Here is a 27885-nt window from a genome sequence, read left to right as displayed (position 1 = left end):
CTCTAGTAAAACTCAATAAACAATAGAAAGAAAAATAAGATAATATAAGCTTAGTGTATTTTTATTATAACAATTTACATTCAAAAATACTCCATATATTTTAAAGGGAACATATTCATAACATTTTGGACAGTACTATATGGCCCTAAAGATGTTAACATGCCTTAATGCTCTTTGACTTCAATGTATCATTTGCCTAATCAACTGCATACAGTAGACATTGTTCAGAAATGCATCAGTCATCAGTTTGATATAGTGTACAAAAAAACATTGACAATTACATCCAAATTACAGGCAGATTTTGGCCAAAGACGAAATATTGCCTTTTGATTTACACAGATATAAACACTGAAATAATTAGCAAATATACAATATGCTGTCTTACAACATTCTCATTTACATTCGACTAAATATACACAGCCAGCGTAAGACGAAGATGACAAACCAAGAGACCTTCTGAGATGGGACTAAGTCACTGTTTTACAAGTAGCAGTATGTCTCAAGTCTTTGCATTCAAGTCTCAAGTCAAGTCGTAAGTCAAGCCCCAAGTCACAAGTCCTCAAATTCAAGCTTGAAGTCTTAAACAAGTAATTAGTATTCTTTGCACAAATTAGTGTCCGAGTATTCATTACTATAGTAAATTTATACTAATTTATATCTGGAAGGCTTTTAAAGTATGTTTATCACTTCCCAGTTCAATTTCATGTTAGATGAGGTATAGACTATTTTCACTTAGGGCACTGATCTATCTCAGTTCAATATCAATATCTTCAGCCTAAGGATGTGTTTGAAAGTTATAAATGTGTCTTAAAGGAATATTCCTGGTTCAGTACAAGTTAAGCTCAATCGACAGCATTTGTGGCATAATGTTGATTACCACAAAAATTTATTTCTTTAAAAAAAAAAAAAAAAAAAAAAGCAAAACTCAAGGTTGAAACAGAGTATTTTAACATTTACAGATTGGCCCCACTGACTTCCATTGTAAGTGACTGTAACCCAGATTTTTGCTTTTTTTTTTTTTTTTTTTGAGAAAGCAGGGGCAAGTCAAAATTAGTTTTTGTGGTAATCAACATTATGCCACAAATGCTGGCAATTGAGCTTAACTTGTATTGAACCCGGAATATTCCTTTAAAAAGTGCAAAAATGGCACTGCCACTTTAAGAGAGCACCGAGCATAGACTCGTGCAGGTGTCCCGGTTTATTAACGAGAGAGAAATCTCTTTTTTTAGTGTATCCATGCTAATTGGGATTAAAATTAACATTTCTTTTTTATCTGACTGTAAAGAACAGAAAGGATATTAAAAGACACATTATTCAATGAAAGTGGAGTGTGGGTTCTCATCTTTGATGGACACATTACAAGGAAGAAATGTTCTGTTTTAATCTCAAGCACTTTTCAACAAAACAAGGCGATTTTCCAGGTATTCAAGTACTAACATTTCTAAAAGCTAACTTTAAGCACTTCAAGGACCTTGTGCAAACCCTGTAAAAAGTGTAGAAAAAAGTGCAGTAAGGGTTAAGCCAAGCAATAAAAACAGTATGATGTTTGATGTTTGTTGCAAATTTGGAAAAATAAATAAATAAAAATGACGAACCATATCGAGCCTAGATGATCTACTATTTCCGGTGAGATTCAGAAGTGCAGATCGACTGGACGCTTTACGATCCCATAATCCCTCAGAAGCTGATGCGACGTCACATTCAAAACATTGGATTTAAAAGAGCGCCGTGAATCGCGAGTTGGACGGCTCTTCTCAACTATGTACTACTTTGATCTTTTGTTTTAGAAGATATAAAGTCTTTCCAAGTCAGAGGGCTCAAGTCCTAGTCAAGTCGCAAGTCATTGTTGTCTAAGTCGAGTTGCAAGTCATCAAATTTGTGACTCAAGTCCGAGTCATGTGACTCAAGTCTGCTTCACACTATACATTTGCCTGACATAAACATAGCTTTGACACAGTGAGTAAACCTAAGGGCAATTTTGTCCTCAAGTGGTACTATCCTCAATTTCTCTTCATCATGATATTTATATGTGCAGTTTAATCAACAGAAACATCCGTCAGATATGGGGGATTTTAGTGATACATTTATGTCAATGCTACTTCCATGCAAAATCTTATAAATAGAAGTCTTCATTACTACAGCAGAACAACAGGCCTCCAGGACTTTCAACAATTTATTTGTATTACTTCAGTCAAATGGGATGACACGGAAACAGCAGACTCAGATAGAGGCAGAGAGGTCTGTTTTCATTACATCATATGCAAGTGTTTGAATATAAGGAAGGATCAGGACCGGACCCAACTGACAGGCACCCACTGTGGCTCCCTCTCGAGTCGTTCCAGAATATTTATCAGCTCCGCACAGGCACTGGCAGTGTCCTCTTTTATTAGGACCCTGTCCACTAGGTGGCCATATTGTTGGTCCATCTGCTCGGCTGACTGCCTCATATCCTGCAGGTCTTCATCCTTTTCCCAACGGGATAGAGGCCAATTTAAAAATAAAAAAATAAATAAAAATAGATTTGCTTTTACTGCGTACAGTTTTTTGAATAAGATGAATTACTAGAGAACGTAGTATGAGCCAGATTCAGAAGGCAATATTTAACCCATGGAACTGACTTTTAAAGATTATTTTTTTTTTACCTGGATAGCAGATTAAAAAAAGGAATTCAATACTGTGAATTTCTTCCCCCACAATTTATGTCTAGGGTGTTTTTGTCACAGTTGGTGGCATTTTTGCACTGAGCCCTGGTTAATTTCTGACTCCAGTGATATAAATAAGTCTCACCGTGATGTGTCCATTATCACCTCTTACTGGTGATCTGCTAGTACTACGCAGCCGACGACTCTCAGGGATGCGTGGCTTTACGAAGATCACATAGGGCTTGAACTCTGCTGTGCGAAGGATTTTAATGGCCTGGGAATTAGAGTGGAGTAAAGAGAGAACTGTCATGAGTTATCAGTTGTGTGCACAGCAAAAATTCAAGACCAAAACGCTAGGCTGGTAACATATATTGCAGATTCAAATCTGCAATAAAAAAAAAGCCACTGCTGCTTTAAGTGAAAAGTAAAAGTCGTACTTGATTTCAGGGTTGTAAACACCAAAGACATTGAGGGGGGACATGTGCCCCCCATATTCAGATTAATAGTAAACCAGAATTTTTCAGTGACTGATTCTACAATCTTCACATGTACTGTAGTCCCCCTTAAAATGGAAGATGTAGTTACATACAGGGTCTGAAATGCAGAGAAAAGCAACTATAATTTCAAGAACATTTTATGTTAAACATGAATTAAAATGAAAAAAAAAATGTACCTCAGGCTGAACATCTACCAAACACACTTTATTTCTCGCCAGGACGCTACGAATTGACTCCAGACTCGTCCCATATTGGTTACTCTTGTATTCACCATATTCAATAAACCTAGATAAGTACAGTAAGTAGTTGTTAAGTGTACATCTTTTTAAAACAGCAATAAAAAAGTATAATATATCATGCATGTAACACTATTAACAAATGTGTTAATATTGACCAAATGTGAATCAGACATTCTGTAGGTCTACATAAATAAAATATCTAGTCTCTTGTGCCCAACCGATATATCGGCCGGCCGATATTATCGGTCGATATTAGCCTTTCACCAATATATTGTATCGGCATATATTCCGATATGCGCCGATATGAAAACTTTTTTTCAGAACATATGCAGAAAACAATGCTTTAGAATTGGTGTCATTACATAGTTTGTCCAGCAGAGCGCGCTCTGAGTCCACTGTTTACAGAGCTGACTCTGAACTAACGGTGGTTCTGCAGACAGGGCGGAGTTAAGCTGTGGGTGTTCACGGTAAGTTGCTAACTAGTTTGTGAAATACATACTGGAAAGTTAATAAACAATGACCCCATCATTTTCCCTTTTCTTGCTAATGTGTAAACATGTATTCACCAAACTGTTTTGTTTAGGATTCACAGCTTGGTACCCACTTCAACTGAACAATTCCAGTCATTGCATTTATAAAATGTAATATTTAAAAGTCTGGTTTTCTACCATTGAAAGTTTCCGCTGAACTTGTATAGCAGAATACTGCCGCTGTTGATCTCTTGTCTCGGCAGTATTAATATAGTCAGCATTTGACTGATACTAAACAGTACTACTGATGCTTATTTAGCTATTTATTTTATTTGTATTTATTCTTTATTTTAATGGTCAGCATTTGACTGATACTAAACAGTAATACTGATGTTTATTTAGCTATTTGTTGTATTTTTATTTATTCTTTATTTAAATGGTCAGCAATTGACTTGTACTAAACATACAGTACTGAAGTTTATTTAGCTATTTATTGTATTTTTATTTATTCTTTATTGTCTCAGTGTTCATTTCTAGAATTTGTTGACAATGTATAATAATAATGTCAAATATTCTTTAAAAAATATTTGTTTAAGAAAGCAGCCTTCTGAATACCTTTGCATGTTCATATCGGTGCAAAATCGGTGAACAATCCACATAGAAAAGGTCTGTTTTCATTCCAGCTCAAAAATTAACTATATCGATCACCATATCGGTAATCGGTGAATTTTCCATCTCTAAAATCGGTATCGGTCTCAAAAATCCCATTTCGGTCGGGCTCTTCTTGTCTCATACTATATGTAACATACTTGTTAGATTGGATGTCAGTCTCAAAGGCCTGCTTGGAGATGAAGTGGTATTCTATGCCCTCCTTCTCATGGCTCTTCTTGGGTCTTGTTGTGTCTGTTAGAAAGGGATAGTTCAGAAAATTCTGTCATAATGTTTTACCATGTTGTACCTAACCAATATGACAATCACAGCCCATAGCAGTGGATAGTGCCTAATTTTAAAGCTTAAAAAAGGACCCAAAAGTATCATAAAAGTAATCCATGTAATTTGTGCTTCACATTCAACAAATTCATGATGTCTGTTGCACTAAATGAGCGCTATGAGAGAAGCTCGTACACAGTTGCTTGGGTGTTCATGGGAGAACCTTAGTTGTATTTAGCATTAAATAATCCAAGTTCTCGCATGAACAAGCATGACACTGTGAACAAGCTTCTCCTTTACAGTGTTTGTGAACATGCAATGGATGTCAAGATTTTTGTTGAAAAATAACTTACATTTCAGGTTGTTTCTCACTAAACCCTATTTTATGCCTTCAGTATACTTGGAATAAGATGTACAAGCTGCATGGACTACTTTGAGGATACTTTTGGGTTTAAGTTATATCAATAAACATCACATGGAGATTTCTAATACATGAAATACAATTTATAGTTATTGAGATAAGAAGTTCTTCAACTTAAGGTCATAAATCATAAGAAAGAGTAGGTTCTGCTTTGGTTCAGCTCCAAGATGTGCCAACCAAAATCTTCTCTAATGTTGCAGTGGAAAAAGCAAACTCACGTGGCACAGCGACGCCATACCGCTGAGGATTCTCAGCAATCACCTTCTGCTTCAGCTCATTGATCCGTGCACCAAGAGAGCCTAGAAAGAAAACAGAGGAAGCAAATGAGCGGCAGCAGGACACATTCTAAAGGCAAACAAAAGTTTATATAACTTAGATTGCATTGAAATCCCTTGGATCTTACCTATCAGCAGCACAAGTCTTGGTTTATCTTGGGGTTTTATCTGATGGAGAGTCACCTCTTCATATATGAGGAACTCCGTCTCGGCAGACTCCGCAGGGTGAGACTCTGTGGTTGAACCCTGATGATCTTTGCGGCTCAGCCTGAAGCTCCTCCTAAGACCAGCTGGGAGCCAGAAAGATTTGGTAATAGATCAACATAAGAGCAGGGAAATTTTTTTAAAGAAATGACAGAATTACAGGGACACAAAGCTTTGACAAAATGACAAGGGGGAAATAGGTGCTTCCTCCAATCTAGAAATCTCCTGTCACACAGCAATCACCAGGAGATTTTTGGTTGCTGAATTTATGTAACTTCTGCATATTTCAGGGGCAAATAGCAGCACGCTGTAAACGCTACACCTGCTTTGTACAGTTTAAAGGGATATTTCACCCTAAGCTGAAAATTATGTCATCATTTACTCACCCCCATGTCCTTCCAAAACCGTATGACATTCTTTCTTTCATGGAACAGAAAAAATGTTAGGTAGAATGCCTCAGTCACCATTTACTTTCATTGTATGGAGAAAAAAAAGAAGAAGATGCAATTAAAGTACATGGTGATTGAGGCTAATATTCTGTCTACATTTTTAGTTCCATGCAAGAAAGAAAGTCATACCATTTAATAGGGCTGGGTGTTGATACAGATTTCCTGATTCGATTCCGATTCACAAGCCCTCGATTCAGTTCGATATAGGTTTTTAAGGGTATATTTCAGTTTTAATTTCCAGTTTGCTTATATATGAATGAAATTCTCTGTCAGCTAATGCTGTTAATTATACAGGGGACCTTCTAACTAGGTAAATTATGAAAACAAAAAATGTACAAATCCATGTATTCCATCAATAAATAAGATATTATATTGCATATAAAGCTGTCAGAATGAACACATTAACGCATGCTTTTGATTAAAAAAAATTATGCGAACATTTTTCTTAGTAGCGATTAACGCATTTACCGTTAATACAGAATAAACCAACATAAACACTTGTTGGGAGGGCAGAACATTTGTAATGTGTTCGCCCGGAGGAGTGATAATACTAACGCGCACACCAGCGGTTCCATGTCAGTGATAAAACGATGGAGAAAGGACCTCTTAGCACTATTTGATGTATAAAACAAGCCCAGATGAAACTTGTGATAGAAATCAAGTATTTTTCAGCCTATTTAAGGTGCATTTTAATTACCACTTTTAAGTCTTAACTATCACTAAAACGCAGAGATGTTTTTGTCTGCAAGCAGTTTTCATGTAGAGTTCAAAGCGATGCTGGATGCTGGCACTGATGCCCTGACGCAAATCATGAATGCAGCTTCAAGATTGCTGTAGCAAAGTGGATAGCATCAGTCTGCTGGCAAATTAATGTTGTGGAGGATGAGAGTTTAAGAGATTTAATGCCCATTGCAATGCATATGCAGCCTATTTGGAACTAGTTCTTTCAATTATTCAACCTCCCAATTAGACTTTTGGAAACGTTTAATTTTACTTGAATTGGTGCTATTTTAGTGCATTTCTATCTTTAAACTGTGCAAGGCTTTGTTTGGAAATTTTTTATAAAGCATTACAGTGTTACACATTGTTTTTTATTTCTTTTTAAGATGGAAATAAATGCATTTTGACAGGAAACGAAGTATATATGGTGTCATATTTCAGCATTTAAAAAAAAATGATGCGATTAATCTTGATTCAAAATTTTTATCGACTGACAGCACTAATTGCATATATTATATTTTGTTACATGTTTACTGTTTAATGCATAATTTATACTTTTTACAAGTTATACGTTTTACAATATCGGTACTGTCTCTTTAAGAAACCCATAAATAAACACATTCGAATGGCTTCTTTAACTAATCCATGTTTTTCGTGATCAGAATTAAATGTTTATTTTTTTATGTTTTGATTAACAGTTGACTGTAAAGAACAGAAAGGGTATTAAAAGAGACATTACTCAATGACATATGGATTGTGTGAATCTCGTCAGTTTGGACACAAAAGAAAGAGTCAAACCAAACTTTACTCTCAACACACAGTGAAAGGATCTCGCTGCTGAACTTCTACATCACTATACTACTAAATCACTGGTGAGTGAAATCTAAACATTTTATTTGGTCTCATATGCTTGAATTGTAGAGAGTTGTGCATTGATCGATCTTGGGATTTAAGAATTGATACTGAGAGCGTTCAAAAGAAGGATGCATCTCAATGCATGTTTTTACCCAGTCCTACAGTTTAAAACAACATGAGGGTAAATAATAACAGAATTTTCATTTTTGGGTAAACTATTGCTTTAATATGCAATGAATAAGGTGAAGTGTGAAATTTCTGCACCACTAGTGGCACCAAACATAACTGTAAAAGTTTCCTAAATGCTCTGCTTGTCTGCCATAGGTCACCCCAAACCCAGGCCATTAGTTGATTCAATGTTGCTTCAAACAAACAGAGCAATGTGCCTCTGAGCCACAGTGTTTACACTTATTGGAGAAATGAAACTACGAATGGCTTACTTTTAAAGCTGTCCCTGCACATTAAACAAGGATAGACAAATGTATATTGTCAAAAACGTTACACACATCATCTTTAAAGCAGCAATGAAACTATTCAACTTACAAGTATGAAAGAAATGTGGTACCTGAATAAAAATCCCAGGAAAAGGCCTGGCCACAGGACGGTGCCACCGCCTTACACTTTGGAGAAACTACAACTAATGTTAGACCATCAAACATCCAGCATAATTCTATGGAGACCAGCACAAGCTATCAGCCATGCCAGAGCTTTTGTAAGCCATTTGCCTAAAGCAACAATCCCCTCTGTAGTTCAAGCTTAAGCAGTATAAGATCTACAAACATGAATTGTCCCTCCTCTTTGCAAACAGAAAAAGGCCTCAAACTTGCACAAAGAGGGTTTGTCCAAAGCCAGCAGCAGAGCAGTGGGCTGTCATGATGTGACCAACAGCTGGGATCTTAGGATGTGCCAAGTGCATGAGCTGAGGTGCAGTATACCAAATAACTCAAAAAGAAACTGGGTGACATTTAAAGCGTTTCACACCACACAACAAAGCACCATCCAGAGCCAAAGCCATGTGGAGTGCATTACAGTGTGTAGGGGTGCATGCTCTCACCTACGTGCTGTCCACTGCCCTCACTGTCACAGTCCTCTAAAGGGTGAGTGGGTCAGGGTAAACAGCAGAGATGGCAGGAGAGGGTACAGGGAGGAGAGAATAATCAGTGGGGTGGAAGGATATACTGTATTTTACAGGTCAAAGAAGGGGCCGGAAACTCAGAGGTCAGAATTGTAGGAGAGGACAAAGGATCCACAACAGCGAAATAAAGCGGCAAGCACTGAGCAAACATAGGGATTTTAGAAACAAGGTTGTCTGCTTCAGCATCTCTATTGGGTATTCAAATATTCACATGAGTCTTGTAATTGGTTGATTCTTCAATTTATGACACTTTTTAATAGCTGAAATGTTTAAAAATTAAACTTCTATCAATTATGTTTCATTTTAAACAATTGCATATTCTGAAGATCACTTCTGATATCTATGATAATCAAATATAAACTGTTTTTGAAAAAAACTCAAATGTTCTCTAAAATTCTTGGTGTGATGGTAATGGCAGCAGTATTGGGGACAGCAATTCATTGTTAAATATATATACATATATATAAAAATGCACACAAAAATACCAAGTGAGGTACAATTTCCTTGGTTTTAGCACTTTTTATAAATTTATCATAGAGGGGAATTTAAAAATCTGTGTAGGGTACAAGGCCAAAATGGAAAAATTTTAGAAAAATTAACATTTCAACGCTCCTAGGGATAGTTCACCCAAAAATTTAAATTCTCTCATTATTTACTCACCCTCATGCCATCCCAGAGGTGTATGACATACTTTCTTCTGCTGAACACACACACAAAGAGTTTTAGAAGAATATTTCAGCTCTGTAGGTCCATATATTGCAAGAGATTGGTGGCCAGAACTTAGAAGGTCCAAAAAGCAGATAAAGACAGCATAAAAGTAATCCATAAGACTCCAGTAGTTAAATCCATGTCTTCAGAAGTGATATGATAGGTGTGGGTGAGAAACAGATCAATATTTAAGTATTTTGTTTCACTTTTAACATTCTTCTTCTTTTCTTTTTGGTGATTCACATTTTTGTGCATATCGCCACCTACTAGGAAAAGGGGAGAATTTATATTAAAAAAGGACTTAAAATGTATCTGTGTATCACCCACAACCTGCAGGACCTACAGAGCTGAGATATTTTCTAAAAATCTTCGCTTGTGTTCATACACATCCGAGATGGCATGAGGGTGAGTAAATGATGAGAGAATATTCATTTTTGGGTGAACTATTCCTTTAAAGAGAGAAGAGAAAAAGATTAAAGCTGCTTGAAACTTTTTCTTTAAAACTATAGTTATTGTTTTTTAATTATTTAAACATATAATTTTGTTTTTATAATTATTATTATTTTATTTTTTTTAAAGCATTTGTCCTTTAAAATCCAAAAGGGACAGCTAGGTTCCTTTACTTAAAGAATACAAATATATATATTGTATATACACCGATCAGCCACAACTTTAAAACCACCTGCCTAATATTGTGCAGGTCCCCCTCGTGCCACCAAAATAGCACCAAACCGCATCTCAGAATAGTATTCTGAGATGCTGTTCTTCTCACCACAATTGTACAGAGTGAATATCAGAGTTACTGTAGACTTTGTCAGTTCGAACCAGTCTGGCCATTCTCTGTTGATTTCTCTCATCAACAAGTTGTTTCTGTCCACAGAACTGCCGCTCACTGGATGTTTTCTGTTTTTGGCACCATTCTGAGTAAACTCTAGAGACTGTTGTGTGTGAAAATCCCAGGAGATCAGCAGTTACAGAAATACTCAAACCAGCCCATCTGGCACCAACAATCATCCATGCGATTATCTTATCAGCCAATCATGTGGCAGCAGTACAGTGCATAAAATCATGCAGATACAGGTCAGGAGCTTCTGTTAATGTTCACATCAACCATCAGAATGGGGGAAAAATGTGATCTCAGTGATTTGGACTGTGGCATGTTTGTTGGTGCCAGATGGGCTGGTTTGAGTATTTCTGTAACTGCTGATCTCCTGGGATTTTCACACACAACAGTCTCTAGAATTTACTCAGAATGGTGCCAAAAACAAAAATAAATCCAGATAACCGCTCTATACAATTGTGGTGAGAAGAATAGCATCTCAGAATGCGGGTTAGAGCTGTTTTGGCAGCACGAGGGGGACCTACACAATATTAGGCAGGTGATTTTAATGTTGTGGCTGATCAGTGTATATATACTGTGTGTGTGTATATATATATATATATATATATATATATATATATATATATATATATATATATATATATATATATATATATATGCAAGCAGTCTGTTCTGTCCATCTGTCCATTTTACAGATTTACAGTGCAAATCAATGTGAGAAGATTCTTGATTTAATATAATTACATTTTGTCAAATTCACTTGCCTTTTTCACAATTCTGGTCACCTGGGGTAAGCAGAATGAGGAAACAAACACAATAGCTGATACATTAATAAATATGAAATAAATATTAATATTGCAACTAGCATTGTCATTGATGGTTACAGTAAAATGACAGTATTTGAATATAGATAGAATTTGTCCTGGCAAATAACACTAGGTCATATAAGAAAAAAGGAGGTTAACAAATTCTGATTGGACAGAAGGGGATTAAACTGAATAAATTTACCATCTGCATATGGCTTTAACTGGTACACTTCTATATTTTCCTGTTTTCTCTAAGGTTAATCAATCGGCGCACTTTAAAATTGCTGTCTGGTAAATACTGCTTCATTTGCATGTGCATGTTGTAATGTCAGACACAAAAACTCACATTAGTTAAGGAGTAGATGCCCTACTTTTGTTAGCTAATCAGTAGCTTCTGAGAACTTACATGGTGCTGCTCTAGGTGATTTAGGGCTATGGTATGTTCCCATTTTTATCCTATACAACAGTCGTCTGCAGATTTGAGAGGAAAAGACAAGATAGTTATAGTAAGCAAGAAACGTATACATATAACAATTTATGTCAGTTCCCATTCTTCTAGATTAGAATAATTGAAATGCCTGTTTAGAGACTGGTAACAGTAAATGAAGGGTAACTGCTGGCATGGTCTTTGTTGTGTACCTCTCCTGGAACTGTCTTGAGGGAATGAGGCCAGCACGCAGGTTGCTGTCTCCTACTCGTTTGGCCTGCCACCATGTGGGGTCATCCTGGCTGACCACCTGCAGGATGTCTCCACATGTAAAAGGAAGTCCTGCCTCCTGACAGGGTGTGGCCTTGTCCTCAAATGGTGTGTAATCAAACAAGGCTCTTAAATAGACCTTAAACAGAAATAAGAGAACCATTCACAAAAGTAGGAATAGAGCTGTTCAGTCATGATGTCAATCTGTAGGCCAATTCGGAAGACTAATTTACTATGGGTTAACTTGGGAATTTCTAAATTTGGATTTATGAGTAAAAAAAAAGGCCTGTGATTAACATTACTTCAAGACACTTTCCTGATTTGTTCTACAACATGAATACACAAAATTATACATCGTTACTTTTTAAAGACTACAATCACTGTCTGCTTAATTACACGTCATTGGTCAAGCAAATGTGAGTTACCTATGGAATAAGTGCTTGACAATTTAAATGTATTTATTGGACTGAAGCTTTGTAGTCCTCACATACTGTAGCAGTCTGTTAGCAACTTACATTTTTAAATCCCAAAGAAGTTGTTGAACAAAGCAGAAAGGTTTCTTCATGTTAACCTTATTTCACTTAGAACCATGTAGAAATCCTGTAGTATTTAAAATTCTGATTCTCTTCAATGTTTTAGGACTATAACCAGAACAGCTCTATTGTACAGTACATGCACAGTACATTACATAAATGCTTTATGTTCTGTTTCATGTCAAGTTTAGTCACCCAGCAAAATTTCATTCACCTTACTCTCCTTGAATCTGTCCTCCTCCTTAATGGCAGGAATTATCTTCAGAGTGATCGAGCCCTGAGACTGAGACTGCAGTCCAATGAGACAATAAACATCAAGGACACTAAATCACATATGCACTTCTTTGTTTTAAGATAAGGAATCTAGGAATGAATCAGGTGTTTTGTTAAATAGGAAAAAAGCTAATAGTGCACTCACCAGAATCTGACTGATCTCCTCAGGACGTTTGTGTATGATGAGATTTCCATTGACCTCTCTCAGCTCATCTCCAACATGCACCAGACCTGAAGAACATTCAAACAACAACAGACACACAGTGCATTCAAAATATATCAACATACCATTAAGAAGATGGCATATTATTATCTATAAGGATTTCTCAATATTTGTTGATGAGGACCCTGGGCTTATGTTTTATTAGTTTTATACATTATACAAATTCCGGTAACACTTTATAAGAAGGTTACATTTGTTAACATTAGTTAATGCATTAAGTATCATGAACTAACAATGAACGATTAATTTTTTTAAAGTATTTATTAATGTTTGTGAATGCTAGTTAATAAAAATCCAATTGTTCATTGTTCATGTTAGTTCATAATCCATTAACCCTTTAAGCTCTGATGGGCCAGGCCCGCCAGAAAAAAATAATTAACAAAATATTAATAACTACTAAGTAACACAAAATAGGTATTGTTTTAAAGCTTAGAAGCAGTATTTTACAATGCATGTAGGCATTATGACCAAAACTGAACAAGAGCTTTGAAATTTGTATAATTTGAAATTATTTTGCATGGCACATTTTATTGTAATTGGTAAAAACATCAAAATGATCAAATAGTCATGCATCTTCTGTAATTGGAAAGCTCTCAAAGAGTAGAATACAACCAGCCTATTTGTTTTACTCACAGACAAAAATATACAGAGTAATATCTAAATATATTTCTTTGACATACATGTTACATGTAAACAGGTGTTGCTTATATGCCTTGTTTTCGCTTATAACTTCACGAAAAATAAACAGAACATAAAATATCACATACCATTACTTAGTGAAGGTGATTATCTTTCAAATGAGCCCAAATACAACATGCATAGATCATTAGATAATCCACACGAAGCACAATATGCACACATATTGCACATCTGGCTAAAAACATAAGTTTTCCTGGATAATATGACTTAATCGGAAATTATATAGTACATTGTCCAGCCTCATGGAATGCTAAACTAGTCATATTTGGATTCAGATCACTGCAACCAGAGGTGGAAGTCATCCAAATATGGGCAGAGAGGATCATTGACTCTAATTATATATTGCCACCAGGAGATGGTGCCAAGTACATGACACAGACTCAATGATGGCTCAAAAGACACAGAATGGAACTGAATGAGATCTCGTTACTCATGCCTGCATGCTTTGGAGAGAGAGCTTACCTTTAGTCATTGTTGTATTTGCATGTGTAATTAGTTCTTATGTATATTATTATGTTTTATTTGTGTGGAGATGCTTTTGGACACTAGGATAAATTATTTTTGTAATACTATAACGTTTGATTGCTTTGTCGTATCAACACAAAATTGTACTCAGTTACAGGTGACATGATTGAAAAAACAAAACAAAAGCAGTTTTTTGGAGCTACCTTATTTACATCCTGGGTTATATAATGTCAAATCAGAAAAATAAGAAAAAAAAGAAATTGTTTGGCTAATTGTTTTTCTTTTTCTTTTCTTTTTTTTTTTTTTTTTGTGATTGTTCAGCAATTTCTTAGGCTGAGAGTCGCCGAATTTATCATAATCTATGTCATAAAAAAATGTGAATTGTTTTCTTTAAAATGATACTGAACACTTGACCCTCTTGGTTTTTTGTTGTTTTTTTGTTTTTTTGTAGAGTTATAAGCCTTTAATTTTGGGTGTGCCACTGAAACAGGAAATCTTTAAAACACCCTCAGAGCTTAAAGGGTTAACTAAAGTAAACATATACAACTTTTGATTTAAAAAAATGTTTGCTATATGTTGAAATTAACATTAACCAAAATTAATACATGCTGTAAATGTTAGATTATGTTAACTAATGTTGTTAACTAATGTTAACAAATTGAACCTTATTGTAGTGTAGTGTTACCCGAATTTCATTATAAACTATGTTGCCGAAATTACGTGGACAGCCCCTTTTAATTAACAGGTTTGGTTATTTTCAGGCTACATCCAAATCACAACATCAAGAATATAGCCATACAATCTCCTTAGACAAACATTTACATTCAATGTTGCACATAGGATAGCTTCAGAGAAATGGTGTACTGAGTCTGGTGTGGAAGAACTTGACTGGCCTCACAAAGTCCAGAGCTGAACCCCTTTGAACACTGAATGCAATTCAGGCCCCATCGCCCTACATCAAGGTCTGACCTCACTGATGCTATTGTGTCTGAATGGAAGCAAATTCCTGCAGCAATGCTTCAACATTTAGTGGAAAGCCTTTCCTGATTTGTGGAAACTGTTAAAGCAGAAAAGGGAGTGCTAACTCCCTTTTAATTAAAAATCCTTAGTAATTTGCAATTAAATGTTATCAAGCTCATATATGAGTGTGGGGTTCGGATGTCTTCATCATTTTGGTCATATGATGTGTACATTAGGAAACATAGCACAAACACAGATGCAAATCATATTTCATTTTCATAAGAAGCTGAATTTCCATGGCAACCATGAAATCCGGCTCTGTATGTTTCCAATGTAATCTGTAAACCCAAAGCAATGCATAATCTCATGGATTTTAGTCAATATTTTGCTTGTGATCAGAAAAATCCGTTGCCCAGAATTAATATCAACAAAATCATGATTCTGCTGTGATTACAATCTTCTCTAGATGTTGACATATCATTTTCAAAATGTATTTTTTTCTTTGATTCTTAAGCACTCAAAAGATGAGAGATTCACAGTAAAATACTTTTGTGTATCACCAGAGACTATTTAGCAGAGATGGGCCACTTCAATTAAAATCAATGGTTAAAATTGGAACGCCGAACAGTCAACGGATGTGGAAAGTCCCACCTTTCAGGTAAAAGAGCCAATCACCTTTTAAATACAGACATTGCCTGTTAATCAACTTGAGAATGCACATGTGCATTAGCTATAAAAGCCGGGAAAATTTTGTTTTTTTAGCGTAATCTGAGGTAAAGAAGCACAAATTTTGTTACCAGTGCTTGTCAGATTTTACTGCTGATTTGAAATGTTCTTTGATCGTAATCTTGAACAACCGTTTTGGAGATTTCGGTATTTCCCCATTAAAGTAGATAGGAGCTGCTCATGTATGCCGCATGTTTACATAGAAAAATAGCTGCCTGAGAGAGTTTCAAAGATGGCCACCAGTGGACTGACTTGCTAGAAGACTTTGTTATCACTTAAATGAGTGACGTTCCTTCTCCATATAGAATTGAGTCATCAGATTTTTATTTATCTGCTATCTGACCACGTCATTGCAGATTTTGTTAAACCATCTGCTGAGAGAGATTTTGGTGTTGTGTAGCCGCAGTAAAAAAGTACTCGTTGATAGGGGAGAGACCAGACTGTCACTCACCACTGCGGTCTGCAGCCCCGCCCCTCATGATCCTAGCAACCACCACTGCCCCAGTTACCTCGTCTCTGCGGATAGTCGCACCCTAAAGAGACAGGGCCATATTTTGTCACAATCAACTGCTGAATATAAATGTATAAATCAGTATCTAATATCACATATCATTATGATGATTCTGATGAAGATATTAGTCAATGCAATAGGAATATCCAATGTTCTCTGTCATTAACTGCTGTCATGAATTTAATTTAACATAGTCTTACCTAAAATCTTATGTCTAATATTGGCTCTAATGCAAAATACATAGAATAATAATTAAACAACAAAACAAGAGACCCACACTTTTAGCCAATGAACAACTCTTTCTGCCTGTGAATCATTTAACATGTTCAGGTTTGCTGACATCAGATTGGCTTACATGTCTTTGGATGGCAGGATTTTGGAGAGAGGCTGTGTGGTTATCAAAACTAGCAAAATGGCGGAAGTTAGCAAAGCACCTAAAACCACTTACAGCACCTTCAACACAACTATTCTCACACACATTTCCAGTAACATTACACAACCTGATGCATAAACTACTGTTGTCATTTGCTAAAACTCACCAGAGGCTCTTTGTTCTTCACCAAACGCACAATCTTCACAGATTCCTCCTCCAGTTCATCATCCAGGTCATCCGGCAGAGGGGGAAGCACAGGGTCAAAGTTCTTCTGCGCCACCATGTCATGTACTGCTAGCACTGCCTGATGGATCATGCGGAGAGGTGAGAAAAATCACAACAAAAGTTAGCAAGCTGTTCCAGTGGTGCTGTGGAAGACAGAATGGATGTGTCTGTGTGTGAGAGATAGAGAGAGAATATAGGCATAACTGAGTTGAAAGAATAGAAATAAAAGAAGAGAGAGAGAGAGAGAGAGAGAGAGAACAGAGGGAACTGATTCCTGGGGCTCTTGGAGTCTAATTAGAAGGTTTTGAAAATGTCATCTGATTCTGTTTGGTCATGGCACACTCTATCAAACAAAAATTAATTAAGTCTAATCAAACAAAGCATCTTTTAATGACTGGTTTATTGGGGCTGTTTAGCTAAAAAACTGCCCACTTTTGGGTAAAGAAAAAATCCAAGCACTAAAAACAGTGTGTGAAAGTTCTCGCGTGAACATGTCTGACACTGTAAACGAGTTTCTATCATTGCTGAAAAAATCACAGATAAATTACTTAAATATTGGGTCTCCTACCAAAACCTTGGAATATGATGCACAAGCCGCATGGATTCTAATGATACTTTTGGGTCCTTTTTAAAGGGATAGTTTAATTCTCTCTTCATTCACTCACCCTTATGCCATCTCAGATGTGTATGACTTTCTTTCTTCTGCTGAACACAAACTAAGATTTTTAGAAGACTATCTCAGCTCTGTAGGTCCTTACAATGCAAGTGAATCGTGGCCAGAACTTTGAAGGTCCAAAAAGCATGTAAAGGCAGCATAATAATAGTTCATAAGACTTCAGTGGTTAAATCTATGACTTCAGAAGTAATATGATAGGTGTGGGTTAGAAACAGTAATATTTTAAGTAATATTTTTTTACTATAAATCTCCTCTTTCAATTTCACTTCTTTTGTTTTTGGTGAGTCGCATTCTTTGTACATTTTGCCACCAACTGGGCAGGGAGGAGAACTTGTAGTAAAAAAGGACTTAAATATTGATCTGTTTCTCACCCACACCTATCATATATCTTCTGAAGGTAAAGACTTAAACACTGGAGTTGTATGGATTGCTTTTATGCTGCTTTTATGTAATTTTTGAGCTTGAAAGTTCTGGCCACCATTCACTTGCATTGTATGGACCTACAGAGCTGAAATATTCTTCTGAAAATCTTTGTTTGTGTTCTGCAGAAGAAAGTCATACAAATCTGGGATGGCATGAGGGTCAGTAAATTATGAGAGAATTTTTGGGTGAACTATCCCTTTAAGTAAGTTTTCTTAAATGCATTTAAGCAACATTATGTCAAAATAGTATAGATTATCCTACTCATATGCATATGACATCAAATTAAGAAGAGGTCAGAGGTAATACAAAAGCAATCCAAAAGTAATCAGATTAGATTACCCAAAAAATATAATCCAAGAGATTACATTACTGATTGCAATTTGAGTCATGTATTTTGTAATCCAGATCCGGATTACAATCCAGAAGTAATCTACTCAGCCCTAATTATTGGCATTACTTCCGTGGCTGGAACAGTATCAGAATCAGAATCAGCTTTATTGCCAAGTATGCTTACACATACAAGGAATTTGTCTTGGTGACAGGAGCTTCCAGTGTACAACAATACAAAAACAATACAAAAACAGCAGCAAGACATAGATAATAATAAAAAATAAAAAATAAAACTAATTATACACATACATACAGACACACACATGGGTAGTGCAAATCTAATACAATCTGTTATGTACAGTGCAAATACAAATCTGTTATGTACAGTGCAAATGTTTTTTTTGTTTTTTTTTCAAAGGAATGAAATGACAGAAGAAGTTGGATGTGTTGGATAAATATAAAAAAGTTATTGCTCAATGGGGCAATTTAACTGTTCATGAGATGGATAGCCTGAGGGAAAAAACTGTTCCTGTGCCTGACGGTTCTGGTGCTCAGAGCTCTGAAGCGTCAGCCAGAAGGAAATAGTTCGAAAAGGTAGTGGGCAGGGTGAGTGGGGTCCAGAGTGATTTTTCCACCTTTTTCCTCACTCTGGAAGTGTATAGTTCTTGACTACAAGAACTAGGGGGCAGTGGGCAACCAATAATCATCTCAGCAGTCCGAACTGTCCTTTGTAGTCTTCTGATGTCTGATTTCGTAGCTGAACCAAACCAGACAGTTATTGAAGTGCAGAGGACAGACTCAATGACTGCTGAGTAAAACTGTATCAGCAGCGCCTGTGGCAGGTTGAACTTCCTCAGCTGGCGAAGGAAGTACAACCTCTGCTGGGCCTTTTTCACAATGCAGTCAATGTGGGTCTCCCACTTCAGGTGCTGTGAGATGGTAGTGCCCAGGAAACTGAATGACTCCACTGCTGCCACAGTGCTGTTTAGAATGGTGAGGGGGGACAGTGTTGGGGTGTTTCTCCTAAAGTCCACAATGATCTCCACCGTTTTGAGCATGTTCAGCTCAAGGTTGTTTTGACTGCACCAGACAGCCAGCTATTCAACCTCCCTTCTGTATGCAGACTCATCATCATCTCGGATGAGGCCGATGACAGTGGTGTCGTCTTCAAACTTCAGGAGCTTGACAGAGGGGTCCTTGGCGATGCAGTCATTGGTGTAGAGGGAGAAGAGTAGTGGGGAGAGCACACATCCCTGGGGGGCACCAGTGCTGATTGTACAGGTGCTGGAAGTGAGTTTCCCCTGTCTCACAAGCTGCTGCCTGTCCGTCAGAAAGCTGGTAATCCACTGACAGATAGATGTGGGAACAGAGAGTTGGTGTAATTTAGTCCGGAGAATAGCTGGGTTGATGGTGTTGAAAGCTGAACTGAAGTCCACAAAAAGGATCCTTGCATATGTCCCTGGTCTGTCCAGATGTTGCAGGATATGATGCAATCCTATGTTGACTGCATCATCCACAGACCTGTTTGCTCAATAAGCAAATTGAAGGGGATCTAGAAAGTGTCCAGTGATGTTCTTCAGGTGGGCCAACACCAGTCTCTCAAATGATTTCATGACCACAGACGTCAGGGCGACAGCTCTGTAGTCATTAAATCTTGTGATTTTTGGTTTGTTTGGGACAGGAATAATGATTGAGCATTTGAAGCAGCATGGGACTTCACACTGCTCCAGTGATCTATTGAAGATCTGTGTGAAGATGGGGGCCAGCTGGTTAGCACAGGATCTAAGACATGCAGGTGAGTTGCAATCTGGGCCTGAAGCCTTCCTCGTCTTTTGTTTCCGAAAGACGCGGCCCACATCATCTTCACAGATCTTAAGTGCAGGTTGAGTAGCAGGAGTGGGGAGGAGGGGGGTTGCAGGAGGTGCTGGTGTTTGTGTGAAGTGAAGGTCAGAGTGGGTGTGGGGTGTGAGATTGGGCCTTTCAGATCTGCAGTAGAACACATTCAGGTCGTCAGCCAGTTGTTGGTCCACCACAGGGTTGGGGGTAGGAGTCCTGTAATTTGTGAGTTGTTTCATGCCACTCCACACTGATGCAGTGTCGTTAGCTGAAAACTTGTTTTTCAGCTTCTCAGAGTATCTTCTTTTAGCCACTCTGATTTCACTGTTCAGTGTGTTCCTGGCCTGATTGTACAAGACTTTATCCCCACTCCTGTAAGCATCCTCTTTGGCCTGATTAAGCTGCCTGAGCTCTGCTGTAAAACACGGTTTGTCGTTGTTGAACTTTAAATAAGTCCTAGTAGGAATGCACATATCCTCACAGAAACTGATATATGATGTTACAGTATCTGTGAGCTCATCCAGGTCTGTGGCTGCAGCCTCAAAAACACTCCAATCCAGGCAATCGAAGCAGGCTTGTAATTCACGCTCTGCTTCATTGGTCCATCTCTTTAAAGTCCTTACTACTGGCTTGGATGATTTTAATTTCTACCTGTAGGTTGGAAGAAGATGAACCAGACAGTGATCAGAGAGTCCCAAAGCTGTTCTAGGGACAGAGCGATATGCATCCTTTATTGTTGTGTAACAATGATCCAGTATGTTCCTGTCTCTGGTGGGGCATGTGATGTGCTGTTTGTATTTGGGCAGTTCACGTGTGAGATTTGCTTTGTTAAAATCCCCAAGAATAATAATACTGAGTCTGGGTATTGTTGTTCTGTGTCTGTGATTTGATCAATCAGCTGTTGCAGCGCTGTGTTCACACGCGTGTTTGGCACGATATACACACTCACCAGAATAAACGAGAAAAACTCCGGCGGCGAGTAGAAAGGCATACAGTTAATAAAAAGCGCTTCCAAATTAGGACAGCACATCCTCTATAATGTTGTTACATCTGTACACCAACTTTCATTGATGTAAAAGCATGTTCCACCGTCTCTCGTTTTCCCCGTTAACTCCGCGATGCAATCCGCTCTGATAATGTTAAACACTGTGATGTCACCCTCAACAATCTAAATTTAAAATGACGCAGCATGTAGTATAAACGGCAGCTTCGTTTGACTAGGCCATGGTGCTTTAGTTGATCCAGGAGTTAAAAGTTTGGCTTCTTCCAAAGTATAAATTTGTCTTAAAAAAGAATGTCATTTTGGTTAGGAATGAGGTAAACCTTTAAGGGTTAGGAGAAGGTTTATGGTTAGAGTTAGGAAAGTCCCTAGATTTGAATACACAAATATATGAATACACAGTTAGGGTTAGGTTTAGGGGTTAGTTTTACAGTTCAGGTTAGGGAAGTCCCTACAAATAAGAAAAGACTTCTATGTTTTGAACCTTCACATGTGGAGCGGTCAGAAGTGTCATTAGCTCTCTCTCATCATCTTCCAGTGGTCCATTCTGCAGCTCCTCTGCAACCTGCCAATCCAAACCACAAGACCAATGTAGTCATAACAACATTCAGTGTATTTTGATGTCCATCAAAACCCTTTATAATCAAAAACCCAAGAACATCTGGCAACATTTGATTGTCGGAGTGTAAAAAGGAAACACACTTACGTCCTCTGCCAGACAGGAGGCGCTGTGGAGCACTGGGATCGGGCTCTGGCCCTGAAATTGCCTCAGTCGTTCATGAATCTGCAGAAATGGGCCGAACATAGGAATTACATAATTATTCACAAAACAACACTATTAGGAGATTAGAAGTGCGGAATAGAATATTGTAGGAGCACACTACTTACTGCATATTGCACATTATAGACTATATTCTGCCTACTATTTTAAAATAGTAAGTGAAACAGCAGACATTATTTCACAATAAAGTTTTCAAACAGTAGTATGCTACATTGTGTGATGTATTGCATACTGTAGTATGCAAACAGTAGTCTGCTACAAGTGTGTGACGTCCAGTTATCATCTTGGACATAAAAAATTATTAATTCCGTTTTTTTATTCAATTTTGTATAAAAAATGACTTAACTTTTGGCAGTCTGATTAAATAATGAGTCTAAAAAGACATTTATTAATTTTGTCTCACTCATCACACTGGTAATGAAAAGTCAAGTTAAGCACAATGCATTGTAGGATACATTATTCCTTGCCATGTGCTCTGTTGTATGCTGCACATTTTAGCAAATGTAGTACTGTAGGTCATCAGGGTATTCCATGCATACAGAAATACATTCTATATACAGCAACAATAGAGCAGTAGGAGTATTATGTTAGCCTGCTATTTCAAACATAGGCATTATTTCCAGCATGACACACTTTCATAAGATAGCTGAGGCCCCTCTCACTGAAGACCTCTCTGAGGAAGACCAAGTCCTCTTTATGGTTGGCTTCTGGATGCAGTTGTGAGGTGAGGAGGGCTAGCATCTCATGTAAACCTGCAGCAAGCAAAAAAAATAAAAATAATAAAAAAAATATATATATTTGTGAAACATGAGTAATTACATGACATCAGTTACTTCAGTGAGGTTGTAGTGTAATGTAAAATTAGATTTTTAAAACCAGGGGGTTGTGATGGAATTTCAGGGGGGTTCGTGAGATTGTGATAGAAATGCCATTAGAAAATTAAATTGAATAAAAATGAATAATTAGAAAAAATATTTATGCACTGTATGACATGTATAAAATTATATTTTTGAAAAATAGAACACTTCAGAATGATATTTTAAGTTGTTTTAATTATTTTTAAATAACAACATGTGAAGATGTTGTGAAATTCATTATATTTATGGGATTAAATTAGCAATACTTAAAATGGCAGGGGGTTCTTAAGATAAATAATTTATGTAATAGGATTTTGGCTCATAAAAACGTTGTGTAGACTACTGGATTAGATGAGTGTCACACCTGCTGTATGAAGTAATTACCTGTGGTAGGAGAGAGAACATGCATGGCTACTCATGAGACGGACAGAGATGCAGGAAAAATGGTTCTCCTCTTTTCTCGGTTCACTCACAGTGCGAGCTCACCTGAAAAGTCTGTTGTCTACAAAACCTTAAAAAACAAATATATAAAAAACAGAAAAATGTTTTGGTGCAAGCCAACTTTGGGAAACCTTAAAGTTCACCAAAAAATGAAAATTGTCTCATAATTTTCTCATGCCATCCCAGAAGTGTATTCATTCTTCTGCAGAACACAAACAAAGATTTTTTTAGATCTCAGCTCTGTAGGTCCATACAGTGAAAGTGAATGGGGTCAAAAACTTTGAAGGTCCAAAAAGCATGTAAAGGCAGCATAAAAATAATCCATATGACTCCAGTGGTTAGGTGTGGGTGAGAAACAGATCAATATTTAAGTCCTTTTTTACTATTAAAGGAAGAGTTCACCCAAAAATGAAAATTCAACCAATCAATATTTTAGTCAATTTTTATTATAAATTCTCCTTCCCGCTTAGTCAATCTCTACTTTAACTTTCATTTTCACATTCTTCTCCATGTGTTTTTGATGATTCATATTTTTCATGCATACGCACCTTACTGGGCAGGGAGAAGAATTTCTAGCAAAAAGTGACTTAAATATTGATCTGTTTCTCACCCACACTTGTCATATCACTTCTGAAGATATTAATTTAACAACTTGAGTCTTATGGATTATTTTATGTTGCCTTTATGTGCTTTTTGAAGCGTCAACATTTTGGCACTTGCATTGTATGGACCTACAGAGCTGAAATATTCTTCTAAAAATTTAAATTTGTGTTCTGCAGAAGAAAGTCATACACATCTGGGATTTTTAGGTGAATTATTTCTTAAAATTTCCACTATCAGTTCCGCATTCTTTTTCTTTTGTTTTTGGCCATTCACATTCTTCTTGCATATCGCCACCTACTGGGCAGGGAGGAGAATTTGTAGTTAAAAAGGACTTAGATATTGATCTGTTTCTCACTCACACTTATCATTTCCCTTCTGAAGACATGGATTTAACCACAGGAGTCATATATGTAACTTTTATGCTGCATTTATATGCTTTTTAGAACTTCAAAGTTCTGGCCACCATTCACTTGCATTGTATGGACCTACAGAGCTGAAATATTCTTCAAAAAACTTTGTTTGTGTTCTGCAGAAGAAAGAAAGTCATAGACATCTGGGATGGCATGAGGGTGTGAGAACCCAAGAATAAAAATTCTCTCATCATGTACTCACCCTTATGCCATCCCAGATGTGTATAAATGTATTTCTTCTGCTGAACACACAGAAGGATTTTTAGAAGAATATTTCAGGTCCATACAATAAAAGAGAATGGTGGCCAGAACTTTGAAGCTCAAAAAATCACTAAAAGGCATCTTAAAAGTAATCCATATGACTCCAGTGGTTTAATATATGTTTTCTGAAGTGATCCAATCGGGTTTGGGTGAGAACAGACCAAAATATAACTCCTTTTTCACTATAAATATTCACTTTCACTTTCAGAATGTAAAAGAAAGTGAAAGTAGAGATTTATAGTAAAACATTTTTTATATCAATCTGTTTCTCACCCAAAGCAATGATATAGCTTTAGAAATCATCCATTCATTCAGACAGACATTTAACCACTGGAGTCGTATGGACTACTTTTATGCTGCCTTTATGTGCTTTTTGGAGAATCAAGGGCCTGATCACCATTTTCTTGCATTGTATGGGCCTACATAGCTGAATATTTTTATAAAAATCTTTGTTTGTGTTCAGCAGAAGAAAGAAAGTCATACACATCTGGGATGGCAGCACCCATTAGGGGACCTTCTCTATGTAGAATAAAACAGCTTTTTATAAGGTTACTGATATGACTGGAGTCTTCATCTCATGTGGGTGCTCATGAATTTAAACATGTTTTATAATTACAATTCATGGGAAAAAAAAGTGCACCTTTACAGTAAGTGCCAGCCCCACAAGTAAAAATAGAAGAGATTGTGGAAAATTGTTGCAACTGTTTCTCAGTCATAAAATGTCTTGACTGATGTATTGTGGTTTTCTCTATTAGATCCCAGCATCTAGCAAAAATTCAGTTGGTTTCTAACAATAAAAGGCTAAGTGCAGTGTTTTCAATCATAAAAATGTAAACCAAAATAGACCTACAGTTTCAAAAATGAAATCCCAAGGATTATCATTCAAGATTCAGTATGATCTGCAAAACTCAGAGGCATTTTGAATTTTGTATATGGAGCTCAAACCCTCAATACGAGAGGTGAAATATTAAGGAGTGTCATAATGTGAAAATTTTGTACGGCTTGTACCAGATTGCAGCCTTACAACAGACTTTCTGTTTTCTGAAAGCCCTCTAATCCAAGCTGATTCTCTCAAAACACCCAGAAGTATCTCTCTTTCTGGCCCCCCTCACGCTTGTTTGCATCATCTATCTATCTATCTATCTATCTATCTATCTATCTATCTATCTATCTATCTATTTACAAAATTCCAAATGTCATTGGACTTCACCAGCCAGTTGTCACCTTGAGAATCTCTAAATTTATTGGTTCACCTTTCTCCACAATTTGACACGTAGCATTTTTGTTTTCACGCAGTCTGAAGACCTAGGGCCAGCTGTCTGACCTTACATCATCTTCTTTTTCTCCAGCAGAACAGGGGGGTCTTTTGCCCAGTCCTCGCCCTTACAGTGTGATTCATGTGAGGCTGAAAACATGCCCTACTGGGGCACAAGGTCATTCCGCCACCCTTCTGCCACCATCTGTCCCCTCCACTATCATGCACTGCTAAAGGCCACCACTGATGTTGAAAACTCTTTGTGTTTGCCTGTACAGAATACATAGATGCTTGTATGATACAAGCATGGATATCGAACACATCAAATTAAATCTCTTTGGAGCAGATTATTTGCAAATTACATCAGCAGGAGACACTGAGTGCTATGGGATAGAGCTGAATTCATTCAAATTCAGCAGATTATCAGAAAATAAAAAGTCTGGACATCACAACGAAACACATTGCAACAATCAGCCACAATATATGCACCTGGAAAATGTCTGTTACAACAGATCAATAGTTTACAGGTTGTCAAAGAAGCCTACTGCATAGAAGAATGCATGCCTGTACTCATGTACATTGACATTTATAAAAAACACACATGCACACACACTGTCCCCTAACCTTACCCCTAAACCTAACAGAAACCTTTCTACATTTCTGTCAAGACGTTATTTAGTATATTTATTAAGTTGATTTCCTCGTAGGGAACATTGCAAACCCACAATGTAGACAAAATCGGACCCAAACACATAAACTTAGATGCACACAGTAATGACGTGACACACATCACAGGTGCAAGGGAATATGTTAAAGGCTGCTCAAAGCAATCTAAGAAAGCAAAAGCTGAAGAGCAACAAAAAAGGCTCTAAACTACAACATCTACTACATCACTCTTTTTCTGTTCACCCTCTCCAATAAATCTCTGAATACATTCATATGCCCATCACTTTAAAAATCTAAAGAGAATCTGATAAATATTCAGGGATACCCAGAATCCCTCTACCTCATTCCAGTGTATATGCATCCCAGAAACTGTGCGACAGCGAACGTGGCCAGCAAAAAATACATCGCTGGATGCTGAGATCTTTTTAAGTGCTGAATCCTTCCCCCCTGCTGTTCACTCTGTCTGTAGAGCGGATTATACATCCAGCCATGCAAAAGGGAGAATGCCCCCGTATCTCTTACCTTTCACTGTCTCTCTCTCTCTCTCTCTCTCTCTCTCTCTCTCTCTCTCTCTGTGTGTGTGAGGGTATTTCCGCTTTCATGGAAAGACCCTCAGCATCACTGTGGCAATTTCTGCTACACTGGCTCGATTCTATGTTAGTGTGTTGGTTGCTCGCTTTCTACCCCCCCTCCCTTTCTCTTCTTCTCTATCTCTCTTACACACACAATCTTCAGCCCTCCCTTTTCAATCTCTTGCTTTATCACCATCCCCCCTCTGCTCCTCTTCCTCTCTCTCTCTCTCCTCTAATGATGCTCGCTGTGATATGGCAAGAGCTGATAAGCACTGCCTGAAACTGGACAATGTAGCATACTTGCATATTGTGAGCTTATCAAAGTCCTTGGTCAAACACACATCAGTCATGTCTCTTGCCCTCTGGTTTTCATAACTTTTCATAAGATAATATAGGCTGGCTGTCTCAGGGGACATGAAAAAAAAAACAACAATACAAATGGTTGTAACTTTATCATGTTACTTCACTCTGGGAAAATGCAAAGATACTTGAGGCAGCATTTGGGGTTTACTGCCACACTGGTGGAAACATCTGAAAATTGTGTATATATTTCAAATTCCTCAGAGCCCTTCTTTTATAATAGGGAATGGAGGTGAGGGCGTGGTCAAGTGCCCATCTGGGGTGAGAGAAAGCAGTAAGGACATCCACCTGAGATGAATTGTGACTAATTACCGTTTCCATGTTCACAGTGAGAGTTGGAGGAGATAAAGGACGGCCCAGTCCACCGAAAGTGGGAGAGAGAGCCCAGCTGAAAAGCTATTTGTGTGTTGGACACTGCCGTGTTTCAACGTTTGAGTGTTTAAATTGAAGCTTCACCATTGCGCTTTAAGCGAACGTGTTTATTTTCTGTTAATAAAAAGTGACATTCCTGAGTTGGAATCGCCATGTCCCGCTTCC

General features: G+C 37.3%; 1 protein-coding gene and 1 long non-coding RNA gene across 4 annotated transcripts in view; one reads left to right on the top strand and one right to left on the bottom strand.

The window, feature by feature from the left end:
- LOC127423302 (uncharacterized) overlaps positions 1–27812 on the top strand; it is a 34030-nt gene extending 6218 nt beyond the window's left edge. The window contains exons 2-6 of the long non-coding RNA XR_007894297.1: positions 7546–7719; positions 8027–8626; positions 15606–15700; positions 16860–16976; positions 27678–27812. This is a non-coding gene — a long non-coding RNA (uncharacterized LOC127423302). The remainder of the gene's footprint in view (positions 1–7545; positions 7720–8026; positions 8627–15605; positions 15701–16859; positions 16977–27677) is intronic.
- Positions 44–27684, bottom strand: mpp3b (MAGUK p55 scaffold protein 3b). Of its 3 annotated transcripts, none has more exons than XM_051667461.1 (20): positions 26939–27684; positions 23165–23291; positions 22557–22675; positions 21849–21926; positions 21627–21707; positions 16819–16956; positions 16220–16301; positions 12841–12926; positions 12637–12711; positions 11832–12028; positions 11599–11663; positions 11151–11171; positions 8757–8792; positions 8268–8333; positions 5603–5764; positions 5418–5498; positions 4658–4751; positions 3316–3424; positions 2788–2916; positions 44–2465 (listed from the first exon to the last, which is right to left on the bottom strand). In XM_051667461.1, exons 2-20 carry the CDS (start codon positions 23187–23189, stop codon positions 2286–2288), a joined length of 1824 nt encoding a protein of 607 aa, XP_051523421.1. In that variant the 5' UTR covers positions 23190–23291; positions 26939–27684; the 3' UTR covers positions 44–2285. The 3 variants fall into 3 exon arrangements, with proteins under 3 accessions (XP_051523421.1, XP_051523420.1, XP_051523423.1); XM_051667460.1 differs by lacking the exon at positions 26939–27684 and adding an exon at positions 26757–26924; XM_051667463.1 differs by lacking the exons at positions 8268–8333; positions 26939–27684 and adding an exon at positions 26757–26923.
- Positions 27813–27885: the final 73 nt, after the last annotated feature.

This window comes from Myxocyprinus asiaticus, chromosome 32 (assembly GCF_019703515.2).
Source record: "Myxocyprinus asiaticus isolate MX2 ecotype Aquarium Trade chromosome 32, UBuf_Myxa_2, whole genome shotgun sequence".
In the NCBI taxonomy this organism is placed as follows: domain Eukaryota; kingdom Metazoa; phylum Chordata; class Actinopteri; order Cypriniformes; family Catostomidae; genus Myxocyprinus; species Myxocyprinus asiaticus.
This window is presented reverse-complemented; position numbering and strand designations above follow the sequence as displayed.

Excerpts from the sequence above, each read along its gene's own strand:
- mpp3b (XM_051667461.1), bottom strand. The coding sequence starts at position 23,189 with ATGCATGTTCTCTCTCCTACCACAG. Across the intron at positions 5,765-8,267 it reads TTCCTGGGATTTTTATTCAG|CTGGTCTTAGGAGGAGCTTC; the intron begins GTACCACATTTC and ends TCTGGCTCCCAG. Across the intron at positions 3,425-4,657 it reads ACTGACATCCAATCTAACAA|GTTTATTGAATATGGTGAAT; the intron begins GTATGTTACATA and ends GTACTTATCTAG.